This window comes from Macrobrachium nipponense, chromosome 19 (assembly GCF_015104395.2).
Source record: "Macrobrachium nipponense isolate FS-2020 chromosome 19, ASM1510439v2, whole genome shotgun sequence".
NCBI classification, from domain to species: Eukaryota; Metazoa; Arthropoda; class Malacostraca; order Decapoda; family Palaemonidae; genus Macrobrachium; species Macrobrachium nipponense.
In genome coordinates, this window is record NC_061088.1 from 5,816,722 (window position 1) to 5,830,405 (window position 13,684).

The 13,684-nt window shown below is 35.3% G+C and overlaps 1 protein-coding gene across 1 annotated transcript; it reads left to right on the top strand.

The window, feature by feature from the left end:
- Positions 1–2,222: 2,222 nt before the first annotated feature.
- LOC135219163 (galactoside alpha-(1,2)-fucosyltransferase 2-like) lies at positions 2,223–12,330 on the top strand. The gene is made up of 8 exons (XM_064255692.1): positions 2,223–2,346; positions 3,610–3,711; positions 4,852–4,901; positions 5,471–5,759; positions 8,957–9,042; positions 9,724–9,816; positions 10,066–10,222; positions 12,128–12,330. Exons 1-8 carry the CDS (start codon positions 2,223–2,225, stop codon positions 12,328–12,330), a joined length of 1,104 nt encoding a protein of 367 aa, XP_064111762.1.
- The last annotated feature ends 1,354 nt before the right edge of the window (positions 12,331–13,684 follow it).

Consider the following 13,684-nt stretch of genomic DNA (forward strand, 5'->3'; position numbering starts at 1 on the left):
GACAAGATACGTGCAATATGTTACAATCTTCCATTACAAGAACCTCAGAAAAAATACCTCATCATAAATTTTAAAAATGATGTCTGCTTCCTATCCTAAAAATGACAACAAATCGACATAAAAATACGAACCTTTTGAAACGGCACACGGCAAGTTGGCAGGACGAGAAGCAGCGTTGTTAATCTGGTATAATCGCTGTTGGCAGTACCTGTTCGGGGCAATTCTTTGGCTATTTTAAGTCTCGAAACCAAACCTACACAATTTGTAACTCTGAAATCGCAGGTGGCATCACCTGGAAGGCCATAGTTTCCAAAGTATTGGTTACCTCAAGTAATAATTTCCCGATGCAAAATGTAAACAAACATCGGGGAGTGCCAATGTTACTTCAGGTTACTTTACAAGTCATCAACACTAACAAAAGCATTTCGATCAGGAAAGATCTGTTCGTTAGTCTAGTTAGGCCTTTAGTTAGCAGTTATTCTAGCTATATATTGCAATTAATTTAATTTCAAGCTTTTTCATTACAGGATGTATCTCATACTTTGAGTGTCTTCGTAATTGCACGTATAAATGTGCAACTTGAACCCAATTAAGTGTGGGTTAGGCGATGGACAACATTGTTGCAAGATCACTGAAACATCAGAAAGGCTGGAATTCACAGTGTGGAATCAGCATCGTGACAGTTGAAGTTACACTTAATGCAATCTAGGTTGGGCTAGCTATAGTGTGTCATAATATCATGAAGTACACAGGGGACTTTCTATAGTTTAGATGATGATGATGATGCAAGGTCTAGTCTGGTATCTGTTTTGTCTGGTCAGTGTGCCTTTCAAAATTTATTCAGCCTAGATAATTTTATATCAAAGTCACAAGAGTAATGTTAAAGAAAATTGTCTCAGGCTACGGTTTCTCATTTAGCGATTATATATTTGTTACCCCCTTTTTCTTGTTGGTGTCATTTGGTTGTGTGCATATACAATGGCATTTTGGGAATTGTTTTGGTTAGAGAAAAAAATGAATCGATTATAAATTTAGTTTGTTCCACCATTAGATGAAGTTATTTTTTGTTGTTGAGATATTTGTTGTATACTTAGTTACTATGATGAAAACAAGTACATAATTTGTTGAATATAGGGGGCACAAGTCCTGGGCATCATAAATTATAGAAAGATTAAATAGCCTTCTTTGTCTCTGAACATGCTCTCGGGCCTTATATGGATGGAAGGAGTATTTGACTTTGAATCTGGAAAAAACAGATGCCAGGGATTAAGCATTAACCCATATGGTACTAAAGCATTTGCATTTGAAGGCCTTGGCTGTATGATAAATCAGATTTGAAATTTTGCTATAAAAATGCCTATTGTGGTTCATTCTTCATCAATTCACCCTAATTTCATGAAGTTTTGGAAGAAATCAGATAGTTATTTATGAAACTGGTGGGCTAAGTTGTAATAATTAAATTTTTATTATAAATTTCTGTTTCTACTTAAGTATCCTTCCTTCTACATTTTTAGCCTTATTTCTGTATGGTTACTAACTCTAATTAACTTAGCCTTTTTTGTAATTCAAGAAAAGAATGCAATATAAAAATAAAAGGTTTATTGCCACATACAACTTTTTTTGACAAGTTCTTCTTATACAAAAGCTTAATCCTGTTAAAGGTGAGAAACCAAATACATTCATTATCACAAACATTTAATTTAGATAAAATACAACAGTAATATTATAGACAAATGCCTTGAGTAAAGAAAAATTTTGAAGAAAATGCATATAAAAATTTATTATTCTAAAGGCAAAACCTTTAACATTTGTAAAACAGCAATAAAGTCTAAACCCATCTGATACAAATAATCTTGTAGTAGCAAATTATTCATGTTTGGGCATAGAATAATGCCAAAAAAAAATGCGATGAGAAATTCTGCTCAACCTTACCTTGAACAAATAATCAAATTTCAGGTGATACAACACTTTTGAAGGGATTAATTACACTACAAATTTAATATTACTTGAAAAAATTGTTGCACAGCATCAAGTTAATTAAGAAAGGTGCTGGGTAACTGATGGTACCTAGAGCTTTAAGGAACTTTGGCTTAGACCAGCAAAAGTAGACTCTTGAGTTCGCAAGTGCATAAACTGTCAGGTTTTCTACTTTCTACTTTGTTCCTCTCCTCCTCTTACTGCTGGACAATGCCAAACCTTATCCTCTACAACACCACAGACTAATGATCCTGAAGGCCTGGAAGGTATTTAGCTTCTCAGCCTTGTTCCTCATGGGTTTGACCAGCCTAAGGAAATGGTTCCCATACACAGAAAAGGAACAGATGGTTGACTGCTCTGTGTTCAAAGGTGGGAATTACTGAGTAGTCCTGGACCTCATTGTTGGCTTGCAGATTTTTTTCTTAAACTTATTTCAACCTTTCTCTGATCAAGAAATGCACTTGGGGCAAATGCTTTCTCTTCAGTACCTACACTGTATACCTGTGAAAAGAGAGCAGTAAGTATGAGAATTCGTTCCAAAGTGTCGTTGAACTTTCATTAGGTTTTACAATCAAAACCTGTATAAATGCACAGCACAGCTATGCATTAGTTACTGTAATCTGCCTTAGGCAGATACTCTAAGGAAATTACAGAGCAAATACAATTACAGCCTTGAAATAATAAGAAAAACATCATTAGCTGCCACTGAGAAGTAGTTCTCAGCAACATCGTAACAAGTTGGCTCTATTGTGAGACACCTCACCCACTCAGTAGAGAATCAGTGCTCACTAATGCAATGGAAACACAACCAATAAATAACAAGAATGAATTACATATAATACATATTCTTAAAACACAGTAAAACACTCATTCTACAACACTAACAAAATGAGAAGAACAAACCTTTCATATCTGGATTAACTGAACAACAACAAAAAACTGTTCAATATTTGATGGTATTCATAGACTATTATGAAATCTTAACAAGATAGCATACAGTATTGCTTTTACAAAGTGAGTGGGGGAGGTCAGTATAGCCTTATGGCACACACATGCATGCACACAAACATATATATATATATCTATATATATATATATATATATATATATATATATATATATATATATATATATATGTGTGTGTGTGTGTGTGTGTGTGCGTTGTGTTTTATGTATATTATATATATATATATATATATATATATATATATAATATATATATATATATATAATAAGTATAGAGAGAGAGAGAGAGAGAGAGAGAGAGAGAGAGTGCCCTTTAGGGATGAGATCAGAGGAAAAGGAGAATATTGACTAAGCTCCGGGAGACCATAGTTGACGCTGAGGAAATTTTAAAGGAAATTTGCTTTGTAATCCGACGTGTGTATGCAGTTGCCGAAAGCAAAAAGATTGCCAGTTCCTCTCTGCTTGTTTTAGTCCAGGCAAAGCCGAAGTGCCTCTTTTGTAACGTCTTATGAAATTGCTTGATTTCGTATTGCATCCCGTGATGTTCAAGAGAAAAAGAGGTATATACTCTCAAGGTCCAATATTGTTAAAAATGATGCTCTCTTCTCTTAGTGTTTTTGGGTTAAGACTTGATGACGTTTTTCTGTTTTTTTTTTTTTTTTTCAGGCGACATCATGTTCTGCCGACGTCCTCTCGTCAAAATGTGTCTGTCTTTCCGAAGTTTGTCTTTTAGAACATCTGCCGTCTTAATGCTGGTGCTCGTCACGTGTGAGTAGAAGTGCGTCGTGGTCGCTCGCATGTGTGTGTGTGTGTGTGTGTGTGTGTGTGAGGGTTTGTCAGTATTGAAGTAATTGTAATTGTAATCGAATTGAAATGTACTTAATTACAGTCTCGTGTGATCGTAACTGAAAATGAAAAATAGCAAGCAATTGTAATTTAATTAATTACAGGAGGATGCAATTTGTAATTTAATTGTAAATATTAAAATTGAAGTGTTAAGGGTCGGGCTTCATTAGGAGTGATTGGTTGCTTATAAGACCCAAATTTTCTGATGCTCCCGACCTTGTCCTGTAGGTGACGTGTTTTAATATGACCTTTGCTCTTGTATCGCTCACACTTCTGGAAATAAATGATGAAACCCTATTAGCTCGATTTGTTCTCGTCCAAACACTGTTTCCTGCGCCAAAGATTAGAGTTTACTCTCGCTAATCTTTGTAATTGTAATGTAATTACCACTTCCAAAATGTAGTCAGAATTGTGATATACATTTTTTTGAAAGTAATTATTATTTATTTCTTCAAGTGTGATTGCTACAACCCTGGTGCGCATGTAGTATGTGACACGTCAATACATCTCTCAGTGATGATTCTGCTTATCTTCCATTAGTGGTTATTTTTTGCCGGAACTCTATATATATATTTTTTCTTTTGGTGCCCGATAGTAGTTGATACATCAAAATCACGAATCCTTCAAGGATCCATGGTTCTAAAGACTTCCTAGGGAGTCATTTTCGTTATCATTCATTAGCAAATATTGTTTCAATTGCAGCGACTCTATTTATTTATCTTACGTTTCTGCAAAAGGACGTTATTTGCATCCTGATCTTTGTGGAAAAAAATACAGGATTAAAAAGAAACATACAAGTAACCTTTGCAATATATTACAAATCTAGTGAGATTATCCTTGGACTGAAATATATCTGAAATTAATATTTGTTTACTTAAGAGAAGTGCTGGATGATACTTGTTATCTGTAGTGTATTCATGCTGTATTATATATATGATTAATATCGAACATGAAAACGGCCATAAGACTAAGAGATAAAGAGTGTTGGGATCCATTATAGTGAACTTTTAATTATAGTGAAATGTCATTGCTTTTGATCTTCTTTTTAACAATTATCCACAGGCCTGACGCTACAATATATGACGCAAATCAATAGGATACCGCAACAAAAGGTAAGTTCTAGAAGTTATTACTAGAATCTAGAATGAACCTGTCTTACAAATAATCCATCGTAGTTAGAATTCCATTACACAGCACGTGTCTATAATGGTTTTTCTTTTTCACTGGAGTCTGTTGAAACTGTTAATGAGTATGTACTTTGTTTCATATCCTCTTGATCCTCAAGACCCAGTTTTCTGCAAGATTTCAACTCATATAGTCCCAGAATTTTGGCAGATGTGGGAGAATCTATAGTTACCTGTGCTCACCTCAGAGCCGCTAGGGTGTCTGGAGTCTGGACATCGTCTGTATTGTTCTGAACTAAGTTTGATAGTGTTTCTTAAGAAGCATAGTGTAACATAGGCTATTTATATGTTTCCCTAAGTAGTTAAAAAATAAGTTTTCTTCGATTGTGTTGCGTATTTGTATTACTTTTGGATTGTTTTTTATTACACTACTCGTGACGACTTACAGTTCCTAAATTTTCACTATTCTGATGACCAAACTGGAAGGTTTCTAACAGAATCTGCCCAAATCACACTGTCCCAATCTTAGCCCTAAGGGTTATTCATACATTTTTCAGAACACGGGCCTAATCGACGGCATAGAGAACAAAACAGAGGCGCAGGGACCGTTACCTGTAACTGCTATAAGTCCCAGAATTTGGTACCGTGACCCAGCTCAGATGTGGGAGAACCTACAGTTACCAGTGCTTACTTCAGAACCCCTAGGGCGTCTGGGCAACGTCATGGGGGAGTACGCCACCCTTCTGGCGCTCGGTCGCGTCTATGGGGCGACGGTCAGAATGCATCCCAAGATGGAAAGGCAACTGAAGGCTACTTTCCCCAACATTAGCATGGAACCCCTTCCAGGTGGATGGAAGTAGTTTTAGTCACAATAATGTGTGTGGTTAGGCTACACGACTGTGTGAATCCCCTTTCTTAGGAATATTTACAGGGTACATGATTTTAATTTTTTTCTTCAGAGGGAACGGGACTCCTATGTATTTTAGTCGCTTTTCTATATAACCTGATATGAAGTATGAGTTCAATAGAATAATGAAAAGAATAAAAACGATACAAATTAAATGATAAAGACTAAGTGTAAGAAGTGAAAAAACTGCATATCAAGAGAATCAGTAGAATAATGAAAAGAATGAAAACGATACAAATTAAACGATAAACTCTAAGAAGTGAAAAAACTGCACAAAAAGAAGAAAGTGAAGCACCAAGAACTGTAATGCATGTAGCCCTTACGGGAAAATTCTTAAACTTTTATAATCTTGGACACATACTTAATTTCTACAAGAAATAGAGACAAGTCGATTTTTGTAAGATAGAAAAATTCTTTGATAAACTGAACAAGTGAATGAATGAGTTAGTGTTCATAGATATGTTGATTTTTGTGTGTGTGCATGTACAGACCATATAGAAATATCACAGAAAACACAAATATCTGTTTAGATATATCACATGTAAAAGAGAATCACAGGGTATAAATCCTGCCTGGTTTTGTCTTCAGTAAGACATATTCATAACTGATAAATAGCAATAGAAATTTACAATATATATTAGCGAGTTACAGTGCAAACGAACATATAGCCGTCTGGAAATAAATTATTTAAATTTAATTAGTGAAAAAAAGAGGGAGAAGCAGTAAACTTGCTGGCGTCTGGGGTCAGTACTCAATTTACAAATCTTGTTTCTGTACAGAGGTCGACTAGCGCCTTTGCTCTGGAATGAAATATAGAGTTTAGGCCAAAGGCCACACAAGCTAAACGCTGAGCCCTAAAAGGTCATTCACCACCAGAAAGGAAATTGACAGTATTTAGGTTTGAAAGGCGAAACAGGAGGAAAACCTCAAAGCAGTTGCACTATGAAATAATTGTTAGGAGAGGGTGGATAGCAAGATGGAAGAAAGATAGTATGAATGGAGGTACAGTAAAATGAATGAAAAGGGGTTGCAGCACTGACGGCACTAACCCCCTATAGGCCTTTGCTTTGGGCACATGTAAATAGTTTACCTTACCAAGGTAAACCATTCGCTCAGGTAATCTATTTACCTAGGTAAATAGTTTACCTGGTCTGATTATATTCAAGTAGATAAACAAGATTTGTGAATGGAGTTTGGACCTCAGACGCTATGAGGTTACTGCTCTTCCTTCCTTTTTCCACTCATCTGGGATAAATATTCTATTTCCAGCTGCTAGTATGTTAACTGACATTCCAGATTTCTATTACTATGTTAACAGTCCATTTGAAGGTGGCTTAGAAATACTGAGGACGAAACTAGCCAGGAATTCCACCCTGTGTCTCATTTTTCCCTATGGTACGTACACTTGCAGCCTCCCTGTGAAAAAGTGTAGCATACAAACCATGTGTCAGTGCGATTGTAATGACACACACATACACACCCACTTACAGGCAGTCCCCGGCTTATGACGGGTTCGGCATATGATGATCTGAGGTTACAACGTTTCTCAATTATATTCATCCGAAATTATTTCCAGGTTTACGACGCATGTTCCAGGGTTACGACGCAAAATAATCAATATTTTAAGTTTTTTTATGAAACATGCAATAATAATGCAGATTACATAGTTTTTAGTGCATCCAAAGCATTAAAAGTATGGTTTTCATAGGATTTTTGATGATTTTCTGGCTTATGACAGTTTTCAGCTTACGACGCATTTTAAGAACGGAACCCCCGTCATAAGCCGGGGACTGCATATATATATATATATATATATATATATATATATATATATATAATATACATATAAAAATATACATATATATTACATAATATTATATACATATATATATATATAATATATTATATATCTAATAATAATATATAATATATTATATTAATTATAATCTATATTATGTTATGTATCCATATCTAAAATAATATATAATATATATATATGATATATATTAATATTATATATATATATAAGTATATATATATAATTATATATAATATCAAGATCTAAATATATGAACATATATATATATTATATTATAGTACTATGAATTATAGATATGATCCATATCTAAAATATATTATATAATATATATATATATATATATAGGTCATATATACTATAATATAAGTATTCATATATATATATATAATCAGTGATATATAATAGGTATATATTATATATAGTAATATGAGCGATTCACCAAGGTGAATAACATGCAGGAATCCGTACCGAGCGCTTTCGTCTTTATTGAGGCATAAATGTGCCTCGAAAATGCATCAATAAAGATGAAAGCGCTCGGTAGGGATTCCTGCCTATCATTTTCCTGTGGCGTTCGCTTATACAATGAAGTCACGTGCACCTACCGTGATTTTTCAAAAGCATATCATATGCCTTCATTTTTCAGTTCCATACGATGACTTGGCCTGGATAAGAGTACCAGCGTTAAATGACATAAATTACGGAATGGCTGAAGCTGCAGCGTCAGGCATTTTAGGCTTATATCTATTTGTCGTGACAGGTAATGGAAAGGTTATTATATATATAATTATAATTACACTATATATATATATATATATATATATATATATATATATATATATATATATATATACGTATATATACAAACTATATTAATTATAATGGCACTATATATGAATATATATAGTATATAGTATATATATACGTATATATATATATATATATATATATATATATATATATATATATATATATAATATATATATATATATATAAGTATATATTTAAAGGTCTTTTAGCTAATCCTTTACTATCCGAACGAGAGAATTTACTTTTGTTCAAGAATACAGCTGATATTATTCATTTGTTTCAGAATATGTATACATATACATACTATATATAATTATAATGGCATTACATACATACATACATATATGTATATATATATATATATATATATATATATATATATATATATATATATATATATATATATATATGTATATATAAAGGTCTTCCAGCTAATCATTTACTATCTCGAACGAGAGTATTTGCTTTTGTTCACGAATGCAGCTGATATTTTTCATTTTTTTTTTCCAGAATATCCCTTTGAAATACAACTCTTCAATACCTTCCCAGAAGATATTAGACGGGAATTCACGTTTTCTCTCGAAATTCAAAGGCAGGTTGGTGTCACTGATAGCAGTATCGTTTTCCCTTCTTGTTTTAATTATTTCCTCGTCATTAGATTTTAGTTTTCTGTTATAGAAAACTATTGCGATGGCTTTGTCTGTCCATCAGCACTTTTTCTGTCCGCCCTCAGATCTTAGAAACTATTGAGGTTAGAGGGCTGAAATTTGGTATGTTGATCATCCACCCTCCATTCATCAAACATACCAAATTGCAGCCCATTAGCCGTAGTAGTTTCTATTTAATTTTAATTTAAGATTAAAGTTAGCCATAATCGTGCTTCTGGCAACCATACAGGATAGGCCACCACCCGCCCTTTGTTAATTTCATAGGCCACGGCTCATGCAGCATTATGCCGAGACCAACGAAAGAAACGCTCCTACTGATTTATGGAATTTAGGCACAATTGGTCTTTCAACTCTCAAGTCAGTGAAAATAGTGCGCTGGAGTGGCTGGTCAGTAATATAGAGATCCAGAAAATGTTTGTTTGAGACGAAGTAGAAGGATCTAAATAGCGGCAGTTAGAGGTGTTGAACAGCAAGTCTATAAAAAGGAAGCAGAAATGGAGGTCCAAAACTCCTTTACGTAATGTCTACAGTGTACCAGTTTAGGCGCACTGACGGCATTGAGCCTTTACGAGGACAATTAATTTTAACAAACTTCCGTCCGTTCTGCAGGTCCGGGCGTTTTGGGAAGAGAATTCTCACTACCTGACGAAGGTCACGATAGGCGTCCACGTCAGGAGGACCGACTACATGCACGCCTTGTTGGTAACTGAAGCGAAGTAGCCAGCATCATCTGGTCTTATTCTTCGCTTTACTATGTTGGTGACTGAATGAGATTATTTGGGGATATCTGGCAACCTGTGTCATGATGGTAAATTAAATGAATACTCATGAGGTGTCTGGGATTTTTTTTTCGGTGATGTTCACGGGAGGTATTTGGCAACTTTAGCTATCGTAATTTACAAATGAGATATAGAATCACTTCCAACTGACATTGTTATTAATGAATTGCAGCGTTTCAAATCAGTGGTTCCTGAGCAGGCGTACTTCAGGAGGGCTATGGACTACTACCGTGAGAAACATCCAGGTTGCCGATTCCTCGTCTCCTCAGATGACTTGTCCTTCGCCAGGAGATCCTTCGGTGCCTATACGGACGTTTTATTCACACCAGGTAAGGCCCTTCGGTTAAAAATATGGTTTTCCCTACTATAGCAGATTCATACCAGCCTAGCAATTGATGTCTAGGCCAGTCTCTTACGACGCTCCTGATTGGTTGTTGATAAGCCAATGACAGGGCTGGAAACTCTTAGTCTCTCGAGAGAGTTCATATAGGCAGGATGTATGCTCCACCTCCCCTGAGGGATGGTATCTCTCAGGAGACGTATCTCTCAGGAGAGGTGGAACATATATGCTGCCTATGTGAACTCTTGAAAGAGACTGAGAGTTTCCAGCCACTTGATTGGCTTATTAACAGCCAATCGGGAGCGTTATAATGGACTGGCCTAGACATCAGATGCACCGGTGATGTGAATCTACAATAGACAATGCCATTTAAGAGAGATATTTAATTTTTCTGGCCTGATGCATTGTATACAATTTAGGTTTACTGTCAAATGAATGTTTTACACCAAGAATTCTGTCTTTCCATCAACACGAAAAATATGAGCTAGAATTCAGTTTTCCTTGTAGGTAGTAAACTAAGATTACAAAATGATATTTAGTCTGTTAGGTATAAGGACAACTGCCTGAGATTCTGGAAAATGAAGAAATGATAAGTTCCGGTGTTGTAAAGATTGCTGATATTATAAGAGAGTCGAGATTGACATGGCATGGGCACGTGGTAAGGATGAGTGAGGAGACAGGAGTGAAGAGGGTTTGGGTGGAACCTGTTAAGGACAGAAGGTTAAAAAGGAGGCGGAAAATTAGATGAAGTGATAAAGAGAAACAGGATTTGGACTTGAAGGATTTAACGGAGGAAGGCGCATCAAGATAAGTGGCCCCCCTTAGCAAAGTGGATAACACACACACACACACACACACACACACACACACACACACACACAACACACACACATATATATATATATATATATATATATATATATATATATATATATATATATATATATATATCAGTGCCTGTAAAAGTTCTAAGTTAAACACTTATACCCACCTATTATTCTTCATTAGTATGCAAGTGATTTCAACGCAGCACAATAAGTAATCTCACGAAATAATTTCGCTGAAAATATAGATATAGATAAAGCAATACCCTCATTTGTAAGGTTATGAAGAAAAAGGTATCTTGAAATAAAAGAAAAAACTAATGGCAAATAAAATGTCTAAGAAAGCGTCTCCATCCAAATTTAGAGGGGATAAAATGCCAAAGGCCTCAAATACATACTTCTTGAGTACTCAGGTATCTTTTATGAAGCAAACAACTATCAACTCTTTCAAAGATATCGTTCTTAACTTCTTTTTAAGTTCTTACCCACACTCATGATTAGGCACTTCTTAAACTTAATTTTTTTAAAAAGTAAACTTCTATGAATTAGTAAGATCACCTCCAATTACACAATTTATAACTTGACCTCTTTCAGTCGTAATATTTATTAATATGTCAAAGTCATATTCTTATAATTCCTATAATTCCAGTGTCCACTCTTACTTCTTATTCCAGGATCCGTTTACCTCTTTCAGTCGTAATATTTATTAATATGTCAAAGTCATATTCTTATAATTCCTATAATTCCAGTGTCCACTCTTACTTCTAATTCTAGGATCCTTTTACCTCTTTCAGTAGTAATATTTATTAATATGTCAAAGTCATATTCTTATAATGCCTATAATTCCAGTGCCCACTCTTCTTATTCCAGAATCCATTTACCTCTTTCAGTAGTAATATTTATTATTCTGTCAAAGTCTTATTCCTATAATTCCTATAATTCCAGTGCCCACTCTTACTTCTTATTCCAGGATCCGTTTACCTCTTTCAGTAGTAATATTTATTATTCTGTCAAAGTCATATTCTTATAATTCCTATAATTCCAGTGTCCACTCTTACTTCTTATTCCAGGATCCGTTCGCGAGTTGGACATGGCGCTACTTGCGTCGTGTAACCACAGTATTATCACCGTGGGGAGCTTCGGCTTCTGGTGTGGGTATCTGTGTGGGGGTGAGGTCGTGTACCCCGACATCTCCGCCATGCCCACCTACACTTTCCAGAGGACCTACTACGAACTCGGGCAGCTCAAGAACTTCATTCCTTTGCCACCGTAAAGGAGTATTTTGCCTGGAAGTCACAAGGAGATACAAGGATTAGGATGTCTCAAAGACTTGTTAGTCCATCCTGATAGGAGACATCGTGTGCTCACTTATCTGTAGGAGCAGGTTTTACTATGCATTCACTGTGTCCTCCTAATGATTTTGTCTAGCTTTCTTTTAAACTCTTCCACACTGTTGCTGTTTACAAGTTCTGGTGGCAGTTTATTCCACGTGTCATGTATTTTGAATGTAAAGAAGTTCCCACAATGGGATGTGTTGTATCTCTTCAGTTGGTTGAATGGGGCGCGTCGCTGGTATGGGGTAGAAGGGTAGGGCTTGTACGCAGTTCTTGAGAACGAGAACGAGTGTGAAAGCAAAAATGAGATACAAATGAGGATTTAAATATTTATAAATATAAAAAACAGGACAGTAATTCGACATTACACAGAGATATCAACAAAATGTGTCAATACAATGTTATTTTACCAAATTCAGATGTTGAAATTATATGAAGGAAGTTATGATTAACTTTGGATTCATATTCGAAATGTTTTACACTGAGTCGAATCGAGTGAAAATTGAGTTGAATCATTCAATTATTGTATCACAATTCAGTTTTCTTGCACTTCTGTATCCATACCACAGATTTCATGGGGTGAGATTAACATTATGACAAAATACCTTATTGTTATCGTATATTCACCTGAACGTGGTTGGCAATCTCATAATAAACAATCTCACGTATCATTGTGACCCATCTCATTCGTCCTGCCTTTCCCGAGAGAGATAATAACTTACACAGCTAATTGTCTCTATGGTCTCAGAAGAGGAAGACGCCAAGAAAACCGGTTAACCTCAAGAGCTTTAATGGCTCTCTGACCTCACTGAAGCCTTATGCAACTTGCATTAGATTTTCACTAAGTCTTTAAAAGATATGATAATTCCAAACCTTCTCATTTCCTTGGTTAGGTACCGATGCAAATGTCTAAAATCTGAAGACAAAAACCAAAGACGAAGGAAAAAGCCCTCTAAATAAGAGATAGGCTAGGCACTAGGCAGAAAGGAGGAAAATGTTCTTAGGGGTTACATATGAATGGAGAGAATCCACAGTTTGGCTGTGAAAGGAAGACAAGTCATCTGTCCATAAAACTGAGTTAAGAAATTATACAGGAAATGAAGTATTTTTCCACGTACGTTTGTTTGACCACCGTCCATCTCAGAGTTTCAAGGAATAGTTGATTGGGATTTGGAATGCATCCATCTATGGATCCGCGTCTCCAGGGGTCTTTATTTATTTATATATTTCGTTTTTGTTTTTGTGGTGGTTGAGAAATTATGCCTCCCCCGAGTGCTCTATTCTTCAGAGAAA

What these genes read in the sequence shown, in the direction of transcription:
- LOC135219163 (XM_064255692.1), top strand. Translation starts at nt 2,223, where the DNA reads ATGATCCTGAAGGCCTGGAAGGTATTTAGCTTCTCAGCCTTGTTCCTC. An exon ending in ATAGGATACCGCAACAAAAG is followed by an intron (nt 4,902 to 5,470) that starts GTAAGTTCTAGA and finishes TACATTTTTCAG; the next exon opens with AACACGGGCCTAATCGACGG. An exon ending in CTCTCGAAATTCAAAGGCAG is followed by an intron (nt 9,043 to 9,723) that starts GTTGGTGTCACT and finishes TCCGTTCTGCAG; the next exon opens with GTCCGGGCGTTTTGGGAAGA.